The following is a 20,232-nucleotide window of genomic DNA, read 5'->3' as shown; positions in this document are numbered from 1 at the left end:
CGGGGCCGGGCCGGGCCGGGCCGGGCTGGGCGGAGGCGGCGGGCGGGGCTGCGGCAGTCGGTGCGCGCTCGCCTTCCGCCTCAGAGCAGGGGGCGGCCGCGGTCGGGCCTGTGCCGGGGCGGCTGTGGCACCGCCGTCGCCGCTCTTCGGCTGCGTAACTCTTCCCCCGGCCCCTCCCTTCCCTTCTCCTCGGGCCCAGCGGCGGCGATGGGGTCCCGGGCGTCCACTCTGCTGCGGGACGAGGAGATCGAGGAGATCAAGAAGGAGACGGGCTGTGAGTGCGGGGGCCTGAGTGCGGCGGAGCGGGGCGGGCAGTACGCGGGTTCGGCGGCCGGAGCGGGGCCGCTCGCAGTCCCTGGGGCCGGGCGGGCCCTGCCCGGCGCGGCCGCGGCGTTCGCGTCGGAGGCAGTGCCCGGTCCCAGGCAGCGCAGCCCCCGGGGCCGGGATGTGTGGCAGGCCCGCGGAAACGCCTCTCGGAGGGGAAGCGCCTCTCGGTTCCCCCCCGCCGCTGCCGGTAGCAGCAGCGAGATCCCAGCGGGATAGAAGGGAAGCCGTGCTCTTGGTGTGTGCAGTGTTGTATTCGGTCAGAGGTAACTCCTTGGGTTTTGAAGAGTTGTCTGTATGGATGCCTGGTGCTGGAGTGTCTCTCAGTTTTTAACCCAAAGAAACTGTCGTTGAATAGTAATTTTTTTCCCCAAGTGTTATTTGTTTTATGGGCTAATGCTAAAGTTGCTGTAAGGGTATTCAGAATGAATGCTGAGTGGCATTTAAATCCTAAAGGAAGTAATGTAACTCACGAGAGATAAGTGTTATTAACTAAAAAGAAGTGAAATTCCTGTACTAGTCAGCAACTGGGAGAGCATTATATAAGCTGGACTCTAATATTTAGATACTTTACCCTACAGTATTTGATCGAGTTGTACTGCACAAACATAAAGTACCTTAGAGAAGGTGAAACTCCAGTGTTGTTAATTTGCCTGATAGAATGATTGCCTGAGAGTTCCAGCAAATGATAATAAATGATTTAGTTCCACTAAATGATAATAAATGCAGGATGCCTTCCTAACTATCTGGGGAGCAGAGGTCATAACATCATAGGTATCGCTTTGCTGTTTGTTCCCCAGGAAACTTCTCAGGTTAACATGCTGTGCCCAGCTTTTCCAATTTTTCTTCTGAATATACATTCTGATCTGTTCTTGCTACTTGAAAATGCTTTCTTCAGCTTTCTTTCCAATATAAATGGTATCATATAGTCTTCTTAAGTGTCAGTTTATTTGTGTCAGGAAAATGCGTGTCTACCGGAGAGGAGTAGAAGATTAAGAGAGCACTGGAGCTAGTGTAGTGGCAGGTTGAGTGAGTTAACATAGTTTCCATGATCCTTTTTCCATCTGTCATGAAAACCTTCTACAGGAAAGCTGTGATAAACAAGTAGAAATGTCAAAGTCTGTTTATCCAGCAATAACTTTCTGTGGCTTTTTTATTTTTAATCACAAAGATCATGGAGTAAAGGTAGCCTCCTCTCATTTATAAAGATGCTTCAAAATCCAAACCCCAAATATGGAATATTTTTCCAGAAGGTTTTACATTTTTCCTCATGCTGCTACTTGATTTATTGTCTGTGATGTTTTATTCCTTAAAGTTTACTTACGTGGTAGTTAAATAAATACCATTTAGATGGCTATATAGGCATTGTAAGCAATAAATCCCCTTGACTCTAGCTAGCCTCTAAATGCTCTTCTTGTATCATCAGAGGGTGATCAAAGTTATGACTGGTGGGTTTCAGCTTTGTGACCTGATGTCCATTCATTTCCCCATGTTTTTATCTAGTAAATTTTATAATTAATGCCACTTTGCTAACCAGCCATTGCTAATCTCTGACTCATGCTTGCCTGTAAGTCATCACAGTGTGTCTCATTGACGTTATCAATCATTTTCTTCTTCTCCCCAGTCTGTAACTGGGAATGTGATTTTTCTCTGCTTTTTATACTTCTCTAGGTAAATGGAAAATTCCACCAAGATGTTAGCAGTGTTATACACTTCATATAGGTGAAAATATTTATACAAGGTGGGGAAAAAACCCAAAGAAACACTAGTTAACTGGGTCAAAGTTCACAGGCAGAATGCTCAGGTAGTGTTACTGAATAGACTGCTGTGGTCTCTTGGAAACTTGATGCTGATGGTACTTTAGCTACTGAAGAGTTTGAGAAAGGGACTTTGTAGACGTGAAAAGGTCTGGCAACATTACAAGTCCATCTTGAACTGGTGGTCTGATAAGTGCTCCCAAAGATTCCTTTTTGGCCTCTTTACTGTGAAATGTGTTTCCTGCAGTTCATCTGGGGTAGGTGTGTAGTACTGAGTAGAACACTTAACCAATTTGAGTTCACCTGTGGAATTATATAACTTCTGCTCAATTTCATGTAGCACAAAACTGAAGAGCTAATGGTACTGACATGAGTGAGAAACTGTATGTTAATATTCTTTAGCAGAACAGATAAAGAAATGTCTTTTAGGGCACTAGAGGCATAGTCTTTCAAAAGCTAAGCAATGACACAATCTCTTGAATGAAATCTGCTTGAGTTAAAATTCTTCTCTTTTTTGTGGTAGTGAAGAGCAGTTTGTAGGGTAAGTTCAGAGACGTGCAAAGGTAATGCATGAGGTTCTCAGCAGCAGGTGCGGAGCCTGAAATTGACAGTCCTAAATCTCACATGGTGTTGTCTGGAAAGTGTTTGCTTTGCATATAAACATTTTGAGATTTGAGCAGGAAAACACCTTGAAGTCATCCTAATTGCTTTGATATTTCAGTAACAACTATAAAAAAAAACAGACGAGAGACCCAAGATGTTGCTTGTCTGCATTCTGTTGCAAGCTTTTGGAAAGCTGTTGGAATGTAACAGTATTCAAACTATTTGGTTCACACCCTTTGTTTCCATGCTTTGAAGCACTCTGCCTAAGGATTAATAATAAATTAATGCTTATACCTGAATTTGAGAGGAAAAAAGGTTTGCATGGTAGCAGATAATAGATTTTTCTGATGAATATTTATATATATTTCCAAATATATATATATGTATATATTTATATTTGAGTTTATGCTACTGTTGTAGACAAGAATATGTAATTGCTAAAAACTTTACAGTGATTTAACATAAGTAACATAGAGAGAGCAAATCCTAATTTAGAGGTCTTGATCCTAAATTTTTAGGAAGATCTTAGTGGAGTAGCAGTATAAAATGGTGTTTCAGCTAATTTTAAGCTCTAACCGTAGATTTTCAGTCATAACTTTAGAAGCAGTCATAAATTGCAGATCTTAACTCTCCTAGTTATTCAGGAGAATCTTTACTTTGCTTACAAATGCACTGAAAAATGTCCAGTGACACAGCTTTTGTGAGGGATGAGAGCCAAAAGGAAATTACGACAGAAGACAGTGGTGAACCTGAATCATCCTCCTTTTGCACAGAGCTGTGACATGCTTTTTGTCTAGTGTGACGTTAATGAAAATATCACTTCTCCTGTCAACAGCTACAGACTATTTCTCACATACTAGCTGTTCCAGCGATGTTCCAAAAATGGAGATGCTGACATCAGTTTGGGAATGATAGCTGAGTAGAATTCTCATCACCTTCTTTGTTTTCAGGGAGGAGTGGGAGTATGGGACTTCTTATAGATCTAACTCCAACCTTCTTTTTTTCACCATCAGTTGTTGTTGTGGTATCTAAAACATTAAATCAGAAATGCGGAAGGTTGAAGCCTTAAGAGTACTGGTACTTGTTTTCTCTGTGTGTGTTGCTTAACTTGGAAGTGAGCAAGCTGCCCAGTCTTATCTAGAGAAGTAGCCTGAGGTGAAACTGAGCAAATTGCCCAGTCCTATGCAGAGAATGCAAGTCGCTGAGGAGACAAGAAGGCTGGAGTGGGGGGGAATGTGTTTGAAAACCCAGTTGCTGGCAGGTCATGCTAAAGGACAGAACTGTTGAACCAAAAACAAATAGCCTCAAGAAAGAAAGAACAAACCTGAAAAGAAACCTGCCTCACTTGTCACAGATCAAACAGCTACTGTGCAACTTCTTCCCAAATAAGTTTGAGCAAGTAAGAGAAGCATTGTGCATGTCCTGGTGAAGGCTTTTTAAACTATTTAATCTGAGAATTACAGTAAGTCCTAGTTTAACATTGTAGACAATCACACCTTTACTGAATACACATTAACATTCAATTCAGTCTTATTTCATTGTATTTATTAAATTTATCAGAAGAGACGGAAAAGCCAAGATCTCCTGTAGGGCCTTGTGGTTTAATCTCAGCTGATAACTAAGTACCACACAGATGCTTCCTTACTCCCTGTCAGGGTCGGGGTAGAAGCTCGGGGAGAGGGTAGGTAAAACCCATGGGTTGAGATAAAACATTTAATAATTGAAATAAAGTAAAATATAATAATAATTTTTAAAGTGTCAATAATAACAATGAAAATACTAATTGTAATGATTGAGAAATAAAACCAGAGAAAGACAAATGAAGCACAGTACAAGTACTGTACACAGTAGAGTCCTGCTCACCTCCTGTTGACAATGCCCAGCCTGTCCCCAGACTGCAGTTGGCCCTTCCTGGCCAATTCCCCCCGGAACTGGATACACCGGACATGATGTTCTGTGGTACAGAAGATCCCTCTGGCCAGTTCAGATCAGCTGTTCTGGCTGTGCTCCCTCTCAGCTTTTTGTGCACCTCCTCACTGGCAGAGCCTGGGAAGCTGAGAAGCCCTTGGCTTAGGGTAAGCTCTACCTAGCAACAGCCAAAACAGCAGTGTGTTGTCATTGTTACTCTCCTATGAAATCCAGAAACCACAGCCCTGTACCAGTTACTAAGAAGAAAATGAACTTTGTCCCAGCTGAAACCAGGACAAGTGTTCTTTCAGTGTTAAAGGAATTGCTATTCTGTAGAGGTTTATCCCACTCACATCACAGACTAAAGATCTAGTTGTCTAAGATCTTGGGTTGTCTAGTACCTTGGCAATGTTGACACAGTTATGTTGAATTTAATATTGCCTTTGTAATTTATGTTTCAAAGTGCAGATTTAAAGTCTGCAATAACTTTCTGCTTGTTTTGTAGCTCAACTCCTTTTCAAATTTCTTTAGAAATAGGCTTTTTAGTTTTTATTTCCATGTCCCAGAACCTGGAAATTAATTTTCTGGGCAATTGGCTCCCAGGTTGGGTGCAGAGGGTTTCAGTGAATGGGGTAACATCAGGCTGGTGACCAGTCACTAGTAGGGTTCTGCAGGGCTCCATTTCAGGGCCGGTGTGTTCTCCTCAACATCTTTGATGTTAATGAGAAGTTCTCCTTAAAGTCTTTGTAAACAGCTAGGATGCAGGACTGGAAGGCATACTAAGTAAGTTTGCTAGTGTCACTAAGTTGGGAGGAGCTGTTGACTCCCTCGAAGGCAGAGAGATCTTAACAGAGGGCTGGGCACCAAAGTATTGCTGGTTGAATGCATGATCTAAAAAAATACTATTAAATTTAATGATAAATCTATCTTTGGCTCCAAGTTCTGGAACAAAACCTTCCTCATCTCTGCTCTCTGGTGAGCAGTCATAGGACCAGAAGGAAAAGCATGAGGCTGTGACAGGGAAGGTTTAGGCTGGATATTAGGACAAAGTTCTTCACCCAGAGAGTGAATGGGTACTGGAACAGGCTCCCCAGGGAAGGGGTCACAGCAGCAGCCTGACAGAGTTCCTTAAATGTTTGGACAATGTTCTCAGGCACATGAGGATGGTTCTGTGCAGGGCCAGGAGCTGGACTCCAATGATCCTTCTGGGTCCCTTCCAAATCAGGTTATTCTCTTATTCTGTGAACCCCAAAATGTTCAGATTTCAGCAGTCCTGTAAAGGAAGAAAAGTAAAGTAAAAATCAAAGCCTTTCTGACCACTTGCCAGATGCAGAGAAACTGAGCTCACTTTCTGTCTTTAGGTGGAAAACCGACAATGGGAGTAATGAGAGATAAGCAAAAGTGAAAGAAAACTTCTATATATCTTTCTTTAGTGGGTCTTTAGTGTCATGAGTGATATAGAGGTTATCAGTGTAGGCTGTGTTCAGATTATTTCTAGCTGTAAAGGAATTAAAGGAAATAAAGTGGAACTGTGAATCAAATATTTTTTCTTTTTAATTGACATTTACTGAATCAGATAACCAAAAATTGTTAAAGATAAAAAATAGAAATGGATAGAAGATGGAGTTAGATTTTTGAAGAATGAGCTAATTTGTGGATTCTTGAATATTAAGCTGTGATTTATAGCTCATAAAGTCCCTAAATGCTCCTTGTCATGTGCTTTCAATGTAACTGGTTCTACGTGAACTCTTTTTTGAATACAGCTTCTGGTAACAGCTCAGTTCAGTGTAATGAGGTCTTCTCCTGTGAGGAATCATTGACATGCTAATTTGTCATCTTCTTCTTTCTTTTTTTCTCCAGTCTCCCACAGTCAAATCACCCGCCTGTACAGTCGCTTCACCAGCCTGGACAAAGGAGAAAATGGCACTCTTAGGTGGGTAATTCGGCTGTACTTGCATTGGCACATCTGTACTGGTGCCTTGCTGTTGCAGGATGTCTGCCTGTTTTTCTCACTAGCAAATGACTGAGGCTGTTGTAACAAGTTTTTTCATACCTGCTGTTTACATGAAAGGTTTAATTGTTGAGCTGAGGTGCTGTAAGTACCAGCTGTCTTTACTGTTGTGTTGAAGGTTTGTAGTAGTTAATAGAAAGTTCAGATTTGCTGTTCAGAGTCTTATAAAAATCTTCAGAATTGTGAAACAACACTTTTAGATTGTTATCTCTTGCCTTTCTTTATATGTTGCTTCTACTATTTAATACAGGAATGGATCTGCTGTGTCATCTTTATCCTGGCTTTCATAAGAAACAAGGTCTATACTTACTTGTCTCGGATATCCAGTGTCTTAAAACACTACTTGGGTCTGCAATCCATTTACTATATTTAATTTTGCACCTCTTGTTGAACACCCATATCTATTAGTATGCTTAAAAATAAAAAAAGAGCTGGAACCAAGTCATTGTGACTAAACATTCTATTATTTAAAGTGGTAGTCCAGAATATTCTAAGATCTTTAGTGTTTGTTTCCTATCTGCAGTTCAAAAGCTACAGAAGTAAACTGGTTTCTAACAGCTTAGTCACTAATTAAATAAAGATGAGTCTTTAACTTTATCTGCAAAATATTTTTCATTTTGATGGACCAAGTCTGCTAGAAAGTAGTATTCCCAACCAAAAGGTAAACTCTGGTGAGATGATGGCCTGTTAAAATATATCCCTGCCTGCTGTCATTTTGTAGGCTTTCCTGCTCTCATGGATTTTGTTTCCCATTCACCATGTAGCCACAGTGGCACAGGAATGCTGGAGAAGAATGCAGGAGAGAGTAGGAAGGAGAAAGGCACATTGTTGTAGCATAACATGAGATCTGGTTCTTACAGAGTTAATTTCTTTCATAGCAGCTCTATCCCAGTCAAATTCAGTGATTCAGGCATCACCTGAGGTTGTGTATGTGATCTTGTAAAATATGACTGCAGGATGCACTATAAACCCAGAAAAGCTATAGGCCTACCTTTAAACCAACCTAACTGTAATGCTGGAGTCACCTCTTGAAAGGTCAGAGTGGAAAGTGGTAAGATTCGTGATCTTTGGCAGTGCTTTGGGCTTCCTGCAGTTTCCTTTCCTGAAGGAAATGCGCAGTTCCTTCTGGTGCCACGAATTGCTGACTTCTCAGCATTTAAGTACATGGATTTGGGTTGAAAATACTCTCCTTCCCTTTTTGCCTTTTGTAGGTTTTAAGGCTGATTGACTCCAGTGATTTGGACTGTGGCTGTACTGTAAATTTCTAGACTTGCATAGCTGAAGGGACTAAATGGATTGTGCACATAAAAAATTGGCTTGGGATGGGATACGCAGGAACTTCCAAAAGCCCACTCTGACACTTAAACCAATGCATTATATAAATTGTAGCATTGGCAATTCTGATGTAGAGATCAACTGATGAGATTGTGGATAAGGTTAATATTCCTTATGTTTAAAATTATTTGGAGAAGAACATTAACAGCCTTTTCAAACTTTATATGTGAATTTAATATTTATTGATGAATAAAGGTGATGGCTACTGAATTAGTCTAGCACAATTTGAACCTAGGATGTGCTCTTCCTCATCTCTTGCATGTTCTCCTCCAACACTACATTCACTTACTGAATCTGTAGGGTTTGTATAAATGTCAAAGTGATTGTACTCAGTTTATGTAAGAGGAGTAATTGATTAAATATGCTATGAATGTCTGTTGCACAATGCTTAGTTTCACAGTATTATGCATCAGGAGGAGGCAGACTTCCATTGTTGATAATCATGTAGTGCTTAGGAGAGGAAGTGGAGGTTGTTTGGAAAATCCTAGCAACCGTGCGTATTATGATCCCTTGACTTGCAGTCTTGCCCCCTAAGCACAGCCCACTCTCAAACATGTCTGACTTAAGAGTGGCATTCAATTTTTTAAACTTGTTCTGGTACCTTCAAAATGCAGTTTTGTAAGTTTAAGTAATGGAAAACTACTTCCTGAAAAATAGATTGAGGAGAGAGCAAGAACTACAGCTTGGAAGGTCATAGGTGTTGGTTTCTGAGATGCAGATCAAAGAGAACTCGATGCTTTAAGACAAGTAAGAAGTTATCACTTGCTTACTACCACCAAACAGTTTAGAGGGTATGTCTTCTGTTTGTTTCCTGTGAGCAAGATTTATTGTTTCCGTAAGGATGACTTGCACCTTTGACTTACAGATCAGACATGATAAAATCACTCATGTGACCATGATTAGGAAAAGAAATGTCAGTCAGTTCTTTATGGCATGAAATAAATCTTTAAATGTGTACCACCCTTCTGAAGAAGGGCAAAGTAAAGAGCACTTTGTACAGAAAATCTGGTAGATGATGATTAATCCTGATAGTTCTGGAACTATAATCAAAAGCAGAAATCTTTCACAGCCAGATATTTCTATCCAGTGTAGCTATGTGCAATTTCAAGGTACTTTGTTTTTAAAGAGTTACAGAAATGAAATATTAGAGATGGTTATTGATAACGACAAAGCTTGGTCTTCACAAAGTTTTTGGTTTTTGCTTCCTTTTTTCCCCTCTCACATGTTTATTCTCAAGTGACTACAGCCATTTTTACCTGTAAAGATAAAAATATCAGGTTTACCTTCACCTTTCTTTAAAAGTGTAGAAAAATTTTGTAATTTTCCTTAGCTTCACTTTTTCTAAACAAAATTAATTTTTCTAAACAAAACCATGTTGAAAAAGAAAGACAAAACTGTTCTTGAAAATTCTTTTGTCACCTTTGATTTAAATATTGTGACATGCTGAGTTGTCAAAACAAAAGATTGATACCCTTGGTTGTCCATAGCTACATCTAAATTGTGAAATCTGGAATATACTTGCTCTGTTTACATCCTAACTATAGCTCAGGAGGAAAAGAGTGCACATTTCCTTACTTACATGCTGATTTCCAAATGGGGAAATAGTATAACATGAACAGGGCAAGGATGTGATTGCTTAGTGAGTCTCCCTTTGGCTGGTACTGCAGTGTGCACCACACAAGAATACCTTTGTTCCAAAGCTTATCAACTAGTTATTAGCTCTAGACAGACATATATAGAGCTGTAAAAGGAGGATCTTCTGTACACTGCAATCTTTGCCTGTAACTTTTGTATGGAACCTCCCACTTAACAATAGTTTCTGGGGGACTGGGGAAAAGACAGGTTAAGCACTTGAGAAGTGGTTTTTACTGTACAGTAATTGGTATAGCCTGGCAAGCATAGAAGAAGGAAGGATCTGAAAGCTGATAGCTGCAGAGAATAGACACACTGAGCTGTTTATACATGTGTGGTGTTTATGAAGGCTGTTCACACATGTCTTCTGGAGAACTTCAGAAAGCCTCTGATCCTGAGAGAAGGGTAACATGAGCCAGCCAGGCCATCTGTCAGTCTTTGTCAGCTGACTGAACCATCTGGGTCTGGAAAGATGTCAGGCTTGGTCTTATTAGTTAAAAGAGATACTTCAAGATTGCAAAACGTAAAAGCTAGCTCTGTGAATGTGAAATTCTTTACTTTTGCTCAAGAAAATGCAAAGCATTTTTAGCTTTATCTAAAATAGAAAAGACAGGAAGGATATGGGTTTGGATTGGAAAAGACAGGGTACAGGAATAGTCTATACTTGTATCTTCAACCACACTTTGTGCATGCTGCCTTTTTTCTTCCCTTCCTTATTGCTCATCTAATTATCACCATTTTACATACTCCTTGGCCTTATGTTTATGAACCAATTAGTGCTGTGATAGTTAAGCAACTTTTAACGTTTGCGTAGAGCATGCGTAAGGATGGAGTTAGATGAGATGGATGACACAATCCTGCAGGGTGGGGATATTGGTATTCTTTGCCCATAACATCTCCAGGCTCCAGCACCCCATTGTCAGCTGTGGTGCTCTTAGGCTTTTTTGAAGTTTTTCAACTGCCTCAAGTTGTGAATTCAACAGAAAGCTAGTTGGAGAGGGGGAAGGTGGGGAGTTTTTTATAGGGGATACGTTAGACCATCAAAAGGTTAGATGAATGCAAAGCTGATGTTAGCAAAGGGAATGGAGCAATGGAACCTCTTCAGCAGCGAGCTCTTAAATATTTTTGACTAACTTGCATAATACGCCTTACTGCTTTTAGTTATTTCCCTTCTTCAAGTCATTTCTTGTTACCTGTATAGTCTGGGCATCTTTCCTTTCCTCTGCCACTTCTGATGCTCATATATATGGGAGTTTTTTCCTTTCCTTTATTTTACTTTCCCTCAGCTCTAGATACCCCTCCTCATCCCTGTCACCCTGAACAAACAGAACAGTGTTTTGCTAACATCTAGAAGTAACAGGAGAATGAACAATCAGAAACAGCAGGAAAAAAAGGGTCTTGTAGGCTTTTTGCAGTCTTTAGGATCAGGCAGAACTACCTTTACAGTAGGGATCTGCTCTGTGCCTTGGAGGGAATACTCATGCTTAGGAACACTTGTCCTGCATAGACTCTAGAAATTCTTAGCTGCAAATGACATCTGATTGTGAATACACTGGCATATGTATTAAATGGTTGACCTGCATAATGTCCACGTGCAATTTAAGGTGGCTTTGCCTGTTGCATTTAAGCAAAGATTTCATAAGAGCCAGGTTCATGTAAAGATACCTTAGAAGAGCCTTGTTGCCCATGAGCACACAAGTAGTAGAGGGTATTAAATTTCATGTAAGTGCCAGCTTCAGCCAGGTGAAGTTGGTCCCTAATGAATGCAGGAGCGCTTAGCTTTATAAAGTGGAGAATAACTTGCCTCACATTCATTTGCTTTTATGGCTGTTGCAGCTATTTCAGTTATAACACTCACTCAGTAATGTGCTCTTAATAAGCAAAAGTGCTCTGCTGCAACCCTGATAATGACAGGACAAATAGATTTGAAACCAGGGAATTATTTGTGGTTAATTGTTAATCTCCTGTTAGAAAACAAAATCACTGGAGGCTGAACACTAAAATGTCATTATATGTAAGTAAAAATTTCTGAAGGATTAGGATTTTGGTCTACATGGGAGAGAAAGCAGTTGCTGCTTTTAGGTTATAAAGTTAGCATTGACATTGAAGTTCTGCTGTTAAAATCCTGTTATTAGGACATAGGCTTTCCACATCACTGCATCTCCTGCTTAAATCACTAATGCATACTTTGCCCTTCAGCAGTAGCTTAAAATGTTGCAGTCCTGAAGGGTCCGGTAACAAGTTGATCATGTTAAACAAATGTTAACTTTGCCTATTAAAAATAACACGGGACCTGGTCAGAGAAGTTTGCTGGGGTAACTTAAAAATATGGTCAGGTCACTCTGTTAGAAGGTCAGACAGTTTAACCAGATGCACTGTAATTAGGATTCTTAACAGTGCTGTGGTGGTGACTGGGTGCAAAAAGTGCTTTAGAATACATTTAAAACTAGAACATCTTGCTTCTCTGCCTTTCCCAAGCTAGACTGGTGATAAAGTCAGCCAATTTCTTTTTTACCATTTAATATCACAGCAATATAAAAGGCTTTTATATTTAAATAATCTCAAAATTTGTTTGTGTTTACTTTACTTAGCCAAGTTTTTGGTTTAATGATGTCATGAGTCAGACCTTGCCAGTTTAGTTAGTGAACATAGTTTTGAAAAGTAGCAAACATTCAGTAATCAAGTTTGAGACTTTGACCCCACTTTCACAACCAGCAAGACTGCATTTGACTTGAAGGGAACTGCCAATATTTCTGGAGATTGGGCAGGAAACGTCAAGTTACAGATCCAGACAGAACAGGGTGGGAATTTCTTACAGCTTAACCCTCTTGCTGTTTGCAATTTAAAATCTAGATGATTAGGAAGTGCATCTTGAACTAACTGATGAGTTGCTGTGTTCTGTTGTAATGAAAAACAAACCAAGCAAACCTGCTCACTACGATACATTTGGTGTGTTTGCCTTGGTCACACCAAGATTACCCACTCTGCTGTCACTGACAGTCTGTCAGGTTGAAAGAAAAGAGAAAATCCTAGTGCAATTGTAATAGGAGAATGAAGCCTGTGTTCATGTCATACTGTTCTAAAATGTGTATGCAGTGCAGCTCACGATGTCTTTCAGATCAGAAGAATAATAGTGTAAGCATAGCTGTGTTTATATTGTGCTGTGTACAAATAATCATGACCAGAAAATAGAATGGCTGGTAAGAGCAGTGAGTACTTGCCTGTACTGGTGAAATTATATCTGGTGTACCTGTAAAAGTGTAACATTACCAGTTTAAAATAGGAATACTGCTTGCTTGAAGTGAAAATAATCTGAAATTTGGTATTTATAATAAGATACAGATTTATTGCATAAACAAACAAAAAATATCTATCAGAACATGGTAATGACCTACAGTATGCTTAGAGAAGTGTGGTATTCTTCCAGAATCTGAAATAAGGCAGTCATGACAACTCATATGATTAAGAACCAAAATAATTATTTTAAAACTCCAATGAATATTTTCATTGAGCCAGAATTTCTTTCAAAACAACTTCAGAAGCTTTCCTTTTCTTATATTGCAAACTAGTTGGCATCATTACAGTAAAGTTTCTATAGGTTTGGCATTGTCTTTTCTTTTATTTTGCCATTAGTCGTAAAGAAAACATGATTTTAAAAGTTGCGTTTTCAAAATCACCAAATGTCTTGCTGCAGAAATAGGATTCCACTGATGTTTTACTGTAAATTGTTTTTTAGCAACTTCTCTGACTTCAACTTTATGCTGACTGGTTGTGTTTTTGCTTTCCTTAGCCGTGAAGATTTCCAGCGGATTCCAGAGCTTGCCATCAATCCACTCGGAGACAGAATTATCAATGCCTTCTTTCCAGAAGGGTGAGTTTCAACAAACTGAATTTATGAGCAGGCACAAAATTTGTGGTTTGTCAGAAGTTTTCATAGAAGTGAAATGCTGATAGTTAAAGCACAGAATTTGGATTGACTAATACCTGAATACTTCAAACTTGTCATGCAGTGTGTGTGGGTACATAATTTCCTCAGCATATTTTAATTCTCTTAATGAGAAATACTTTACGACTTTACAAGACTTTTTTTGGCTTTATTTATTGACAAGCTCAGGCTCCTGTCACAGTTTTCCACTCTTCTTCTTAAACTGCTGAACACTTTATGAAGAAATTCCTGGCCGTGTATAGAATTTGGTTCTTATAGCAAACTTGTATCAACACTATTCTGTGCACTACAATTAACTAATTTGGTCTTACCATGTCTGATATAGTAAGTGTACCATTGTTATTACATTGTCTTTTTTGGTTGGTTGATTTTAGGTTTTTATTACATTTAAGACATAGATTGTGACACTTTTAACAAAATCCAAAGAGATGATCAAATGTTCAATATTGTCTCATTATGCCTCTCTGGATTGTCCTGTGGAATCTCTTGAACACAGTTACTATTACTGACTGATGAAGGTTGGATTGTCTGATCAAGTCATAATAACAGCTAAAATGAGGCAGGGTTTACTGAACAGAAACAAGGCATCCTGGGATGTACTTACATGGCTGGTTCCCACAGAAACTAGAGAACCCTGTCAGAGAGCACTGAGCAATGACAGCCCCACAGGCAGGGGCCAGGGGTGACAGCAAAGTTGGAAGGGCTGCTGTGCTTGCTGAAGGAGGGCACACACCTGAACACAAAAAGCAGAGCAGGCCCAGTGACTGCAGTCAGGTCGGCCGGTCTGACAGAGCTGAAACTGTATCAAGTCAATCCAGATCAGCAGGATAGCTCAGGCATGGTTAAGGGTGAGGGCTTCAGCTCAAATAGACTTTGCAGATCAGGGAAGGAGAACCCTCAGTAAGATTTCTCAGGGCTTCTGTTTTTTTACACATCATACTTTGTAACAGCACAATCCCAGCGTGTAACAGCATAGGCAGCCAAACCCTGGGGAGGTGAGAATGAGAGTTCACATGGTCTTGGTGCTTCGGGTATTAATAGTCTTCCTCACTGAAATGAAGAGCTTGTACAAGGTATGCCAAAAACTGACCTGCTGAATTCTTACACAGAGAGGACCAGGTGAATTTCCGTGGATTCATGAGGACACTAGCCCACTTCCGACCCATAGAAGATAATGAAAAGAGCAAAGACCAGAATGGACCAGAACCACTGAACAGCAGAAGTAACAAGCTCCACTGTAAGAAATATGAACCTTCCTATAGAATCAATTATTTTTCCATCTTCTTTTTCATTGGGTTGGGGTTTTTTTCCCCATTAGGATTGGAGGAAAGGGGCTTGGGATTTGCTGCACAGTTATTTCCTGTGGAATGATCTCTTCTAATGCCTGATCTTTTGAAAAGCTTACTTGGAACCTTATCTGTTCAGAATGTCAACAATTGAGCCATTGTTTTATTAGAATTTGGTGGAATTAGTTGACTCTTGAGTAATATACATACTTTGCCAGATGTCGCATAATAGAAGTGTGTTTCAAAATGGTTTGTATCAAAATTATTTCAGATTTAGAAGCCACATCCCATACATGAATGAGCGTTTATGCTTATTTCTCCAGTTCTTCCATATAATTCTGGTTTTTTCCCCACCTTCAGCTGAGTACTTTCTTAAGTATTGGATATCTGCCTGCAGTTTATGAGCAGAATGCTCTTTCTTGCTAATTAAAGTTGGCCACAGTCCTCAGAGCACTTAAAATTTGTCATATCTCATCCAGAATATAGTCAAAGAGAATGAATGATCATATAAAAATGATTGGCTCTAAAATTAAGGGTCTGAATGTATCTTAGTGATAATTATTCTTCCATGACTTGAGGTTTTTAGGAAATATCCTGCAAGCAGAGTGCTTGTGAACAAAAAAAAATTCCATTATTGGCAGTAATGCTATTCCTGTGTGTGGTAACAATACTTTATGGAACTGAGGATGAGTTTTATGGTGAATTAAAATTCTAAGCTAGTTCTCATAAAATAATTTACAAGTACTTTGTTTTGTTGTTTTTCTTTCAGATACATCTATTATTATGAATATAAACAACATCACTTGAATTTAACTGTTCCTTCTCTTTCTTTCTTTCTTCTCTGTAGTTGCCTTTCGATTATATGATCTAGATAAAGATGACAAAATTTCCAGGGATGAGCTTCTCCAGGTAAATAGCAAGGGCTGCTTTGAATGACTCAATCATGATGATCTCTGTCACTTCATACCCACTTAGAAGAGGGGAGTTGCAACAGTTTTCTCAAAAGCTGCTGGAGTAATGTGGTGGCTTTGCTTACCTCTGCCTTAAAGCTTTAAATATAGTATGGGACTTTATTCTTATTTGGTAGGCTAGGCAGATACTTTGCTAGTGACACCTAAACATTCAACAAATATACTAAGCTCCTTAAAAACTACCTTCTGTAACTTTTAAAGGTGCTTCTAAAAGGATTTCAGAAGGACAGTCACTGAGGTGGTTTGGGTTGTTTGCTGGATCCTCTGTACACAATAACACTTCTTGAAATTGCAGCAAAGTTAGTCAAAGTTCATCAGTTCTGCATATGTATGAAACTAGGCTTGTGCTAGGAGTAATTACACACTACTAATCCTGGGAAGTACACATGGCAATTTGTGGTTCCTGATGTAAGAAAAAGGTTTGCTTTTGACTGGAACTGCCCTCTTCTATCCGCTCAGAAAATGCTTTACTGAATGTGGAGGGTAACAGCACTGGACCATATACCTTCAAGATTCCTGTAGGCAAACATCTCAAACAGCAGATGTTCAATCAAATGCTGGTATGTTTTCTGGGGGAAAAAGTAGAAGCATTGGACAAAATTACTCATTCCTAGTTCCAAAAATTTTCTCTTGCTTCTGCCTTTTCCTGCTGCCTAGTGAAAAAGCGGGATTCTTTGTCAGTGTTGGCTGCAAAAGATACCTCTATTTCCTGAAAGACTTAATGTCCAAAGGACAACAGAAGTCTGGCTAGAAATTAATTCAGAGAAAATCTTGTGTGGTGTTATTTTGACAGTACACATAAAAAGGAAACACTAAGAATACTTCTGTTCCTATGTCAGTGATGGTTATTTTGTATGCTACAGGTATTACGGATGATGGTTGGTGTAAATATTTCTGATGAACAGCTGGGCAGCATTGCTGACAGGACAATCCAGGAAGCTGATCAAGATGGAGATAGTGCCATCTCCTTTGCAGAATTTGTAAAGGTTTGTAAACTATGTTTTTAATGACTAAGTGAAGCTGCTCAGTAATGAGCAAGTCATTCAGACAAATGCAAATGGGAACAGAGAGGAAGTCATTGAAATAGTTGTGCCTGCATTTGGGCAAACCCTTCTGCTAGCTTTTTAATTCCTTTATTAGTCATGTTTTGGTTTTTTCAATACTGTCAGGGTGCTAATAATTAGTCCACATGTTTCTTTATACTCTTAAATAAAGCTACAGCCCTGAATATACTGAAGAACTTCCTGTTTTGCAGCTTCTTTCTACACAAGTAACCTGAATAGCACAGTTAGAACAGATTAATTCTTCTGCTGTAATAGCACTGATCAGCTTTCATGGGTAGATTTCATCTGCTAGCAACACAACTAATACTGGTATTCAAGTTCCTACCTCTGGTACTTTGAATTACATGTTGTGACAGTCTAAAATAGGTAATAGTAGGGAGCCATTTTAGATAGTTAGTGGAGAAAGTTATCCTGTAGCAGAGCAATTTCAGCTATCTAATGGGATACTATTGACAAGAGGAACTAGACTTATCTTGGAGATGACAAAAAGGCAACAGAAACAAGTTGCAACATGGGAAATTGTGGTTTGCTCTAAGGAAAATGTTTTACAAGGAAGATGGTCATAGCTTCTGAAAGATGTAGAAATTTCTTCCTTGGAGCTACTTAAAGCTTTTAACCAGGACAAAGGCCTGAGCAACCTGATTCAGTTGGCCCTGCTTTAAGTAGGAATTGAGGGATTGGACTGAAAGACTTCCAGAGGCCTCATCAAACATAAATTACTTTCATCTTGGAGCACTGGAGTCTGCTGCCTGAAATAGCCTGGAGCAGAGTGATGTCTTCATGCCTCAGTGTTAATAGCAATTTAGTGAATGAATTTGCCACCCCAGTTTTACAATGATCTACATTAGTGGTGCTCTGGTCTTGATTTTGCTCTTCAATGATTGCTCACATCCCTTTCTGTACTCCATTCTCCCTTGTGTTTCCTGGCTGGACATTACCACACAGTCTAGTTTTGGAAATCCAGGCCTTTGTGTGCTGTTGGCAGACTGAAACCACATGAGTTGCATTTTGATTTGCCTTCTTGTGGCTTTGATGGCTAAATTCCTTCCCTTGGATGGACCTTAGCCCACAATGAGAAGAAGCAGTCTCCATCTAGATGAAGGACTGGCATGCTGAGTTGAAGACATCCCACATTCCTGCCCATTCCCTCACTACTAGAATAAGAAACCTTGTAGGAGAGATGTACACTAACTTAAGTAGCTGTTTCTCAATTTTATTGCAGGTTTTGGAGAAGGTGGATGTAGAGCAGAAAATGAGCATTCGATTCCTTCACTGATGGATGGAGAACCTATTTCTTTCTACTCCAACTATGTAATGAATAGACCTTCATTTTCTCCTCAGCACCATACCCCAGAGCATTGCTACTGGTGCACATACAGTACATCTCCAACCCCTCCCTGATTTGTTCTACCAATGTGAACATTCCCTGTGCAACAGGAATGAAGGGAAATGGCTGCCATGCAACTTGGAAAAGGAGCTTTTTTTAATGCTGTCCATCCTGGGTTTTTTGCCCTTTCTCTTGTCTCCTTCTGCACTACCGTTTTAGTAAAAATGTCTCTCCTTAAAACACTACTGTTTAATCTACAAACTGATTCTTCTGAGCTCTGAATCTGAGAATAGAGAAACAGAAACATGCCACAGAAGTGCCCTCTGAAACATTTCAGAGACAAGCATCTACTCAAATACTAGGTGCATTGATAATGATTCTCTTTTGCCACATTACAGCTGCCTTTTTTTAAAAAGTATTTTTGCCCCTTTCCCATTTGTTCTTTACATGGCAGACTTGTTTCTTCAGTGCTTCTAAGTCTGCCTTTTACTTGAGAACTTCTCAGTTTCTATGGCTTCATTGTACAACTAGCACAAATGCATGATGATAGCCAAGAGTACTTTAAAGTACTGTGAATAGATTTTGTTCTTTGTGGAATGAATTCACAGGGACAATAGTAGAATCTGTGGTGGGGACAACGTTGTGGTATTCTCAGAAGGAATAGGAAATCTGCACTATGTCACTTGAACTGTTCTAGCAGCAGAGGCAGAACCTTGTTTCTTTCCTTTGCATAGCTTGCAGGTTTGACAGCTGGTGGACCATGAAGTGTCCTCTGCAGATTGTTTTCGTCTAAGAACCCTCCCCTCATCAGGGTGGTTTTGCTTCTGAAAGTGTAAGTTTGTTTACCAGTGTACAAAATGCAAGAAAAGCAGTCGTGCTTAAATCTGGATTTGTAGTTCTGTAACTGCCCCTGGTAACAGTGTCATGAAACACGAAATTGTGAAACTTGATTTTATAGGGTTTTTCCCCCAATTATAGTGGCCTGAATAATGAGTAATTATTTATATTTTCCAGTATGAAAGTCCTAGTCTGTTATATTTGTGTTGAGGGCGGTAGCTGTATTTAAGAAAGCACTGTCATAAGAATACAATTTGGGAAAGATCATATTATCCCAAATATTTCAGAATGTATTTCTATACAAATCTCTTTGCAAGTGTAAAATGATTAATACTATTAATGTAATGCTGATAAATTAAAGAGATTGGAATCCTTGAAGGTTCAATAGTAACAATTTTCTGTGGCTAGATTGACAAATGATCTCGTGTAGTTCAGCTGGAGCATTCCACAATCTGGGAGATACTTCCAATAAAACCAAAAAATCCTGGGAGCTTGTTTGTTGAAGAATCAGTGTTATAACTGCTTCTCTGTCATGTGTTAACGTTTCTATAAATACTTACCAGTCTCAAAACTACTGTTAAATGTGCATTTCCTTTTTTCTCAGTTCCTTCAATCATCACTTTCGTTGAAAAATAACATGCAAGTCTCTGAAGGATTTTTGATTTGTTATAAATAAAGGAATTCAAAAGTAATATTGCACTTCATAGTTTTGCTGAGTGCAGCACAGTTGCAGAAAGAAATGTAAATTTAAAAGCTCTGTTCTGTATGAGAAAGAAACATTATACTTTTATAACTGCCTCATGTAAAATAGGAATGTAACAGTACTAATGAAAAGTAAAAATTGCTTGTAGCTTTGTGATTTGCTTAGAAGTAGGTGTTGCTGTCTTCTGACACTATAGTTGTAACCTACAGTTGTGCCTTATTGTCCCAGTGAGACTGGATATTGTATTTATCAATCCATAAATAAACCTTCTACTGTATAAACAAAAATCAAAACCAAGCCATCCCCTAGCTCTTCCTGTAGGGCAACCAGCTATCCCTTAATTACTGGAAAAGCTAAATACCAGTAAGAATGGTGCTAGCAGCTCTTACAGATCAGTTTCTTATAACTGAGCTTATTTTCAGAGTATTGATCATCCTTTATTCTGGTGGCAGAAACCAGTGCAAAACATGAGCTCCAGAAGAGGATACACAGACATTTCGTAACATTTGTTTCTACAAGCTCCCATCT

At 39.4% G+C, this 20,232-nt stretch overlaps 1 protein-coding gene across 1 annotated transcript; it reads left to right on the top strand.

Moving 5' to 3' along the window:
* The first annotated feature begins 28 nt into the window (after positions 1-28).
* Positions 29-19,693, top strand: CHP1 (calcineurin like EF-hand protein 1). Its single transcript, XM_064714548.1, has 7 exons — positions 29-274; positions 6,453-6,525; positions 13,361-13,441; positions 14,626-14,753; positions 15,650-15,711; positions 16,637-16,759; positions 18,060-19,693. Exons 1-7 carry the CDS (start codon positions 208-210, stop codon positions 18,111-18,113), a joined length of 588 nt encoding a protein of 195 aa, XP_064570618.1. The 5' UTR covers positions 29-207; the 3' UTR covers positions 18,114-19,693.
* Positions 19,694-20,232: the final 539 nt, after the last annotated feature.

The sequence above is a fragment of the Zonotrichia leucophrys genome, chromosome 5 (assembly GCF_028769735.1).
Source record: "Zonotrichia leucophrys gambelii isolate GWCS_2022_RI chromosome 5, RI_Zleu_2.0, whole genome shotgun sequence".
Classification (NCBI taxonomy): domain Eukaryota; kingdom Metazoa; phylum Chordata; class Aves; order Passeriformes; family Passerellidae; genus Zonotrichia; species Zonotrichia leucophrys.
This window is presented reverse-complemented; position numbering and strand designations above follow the sequence as displayed.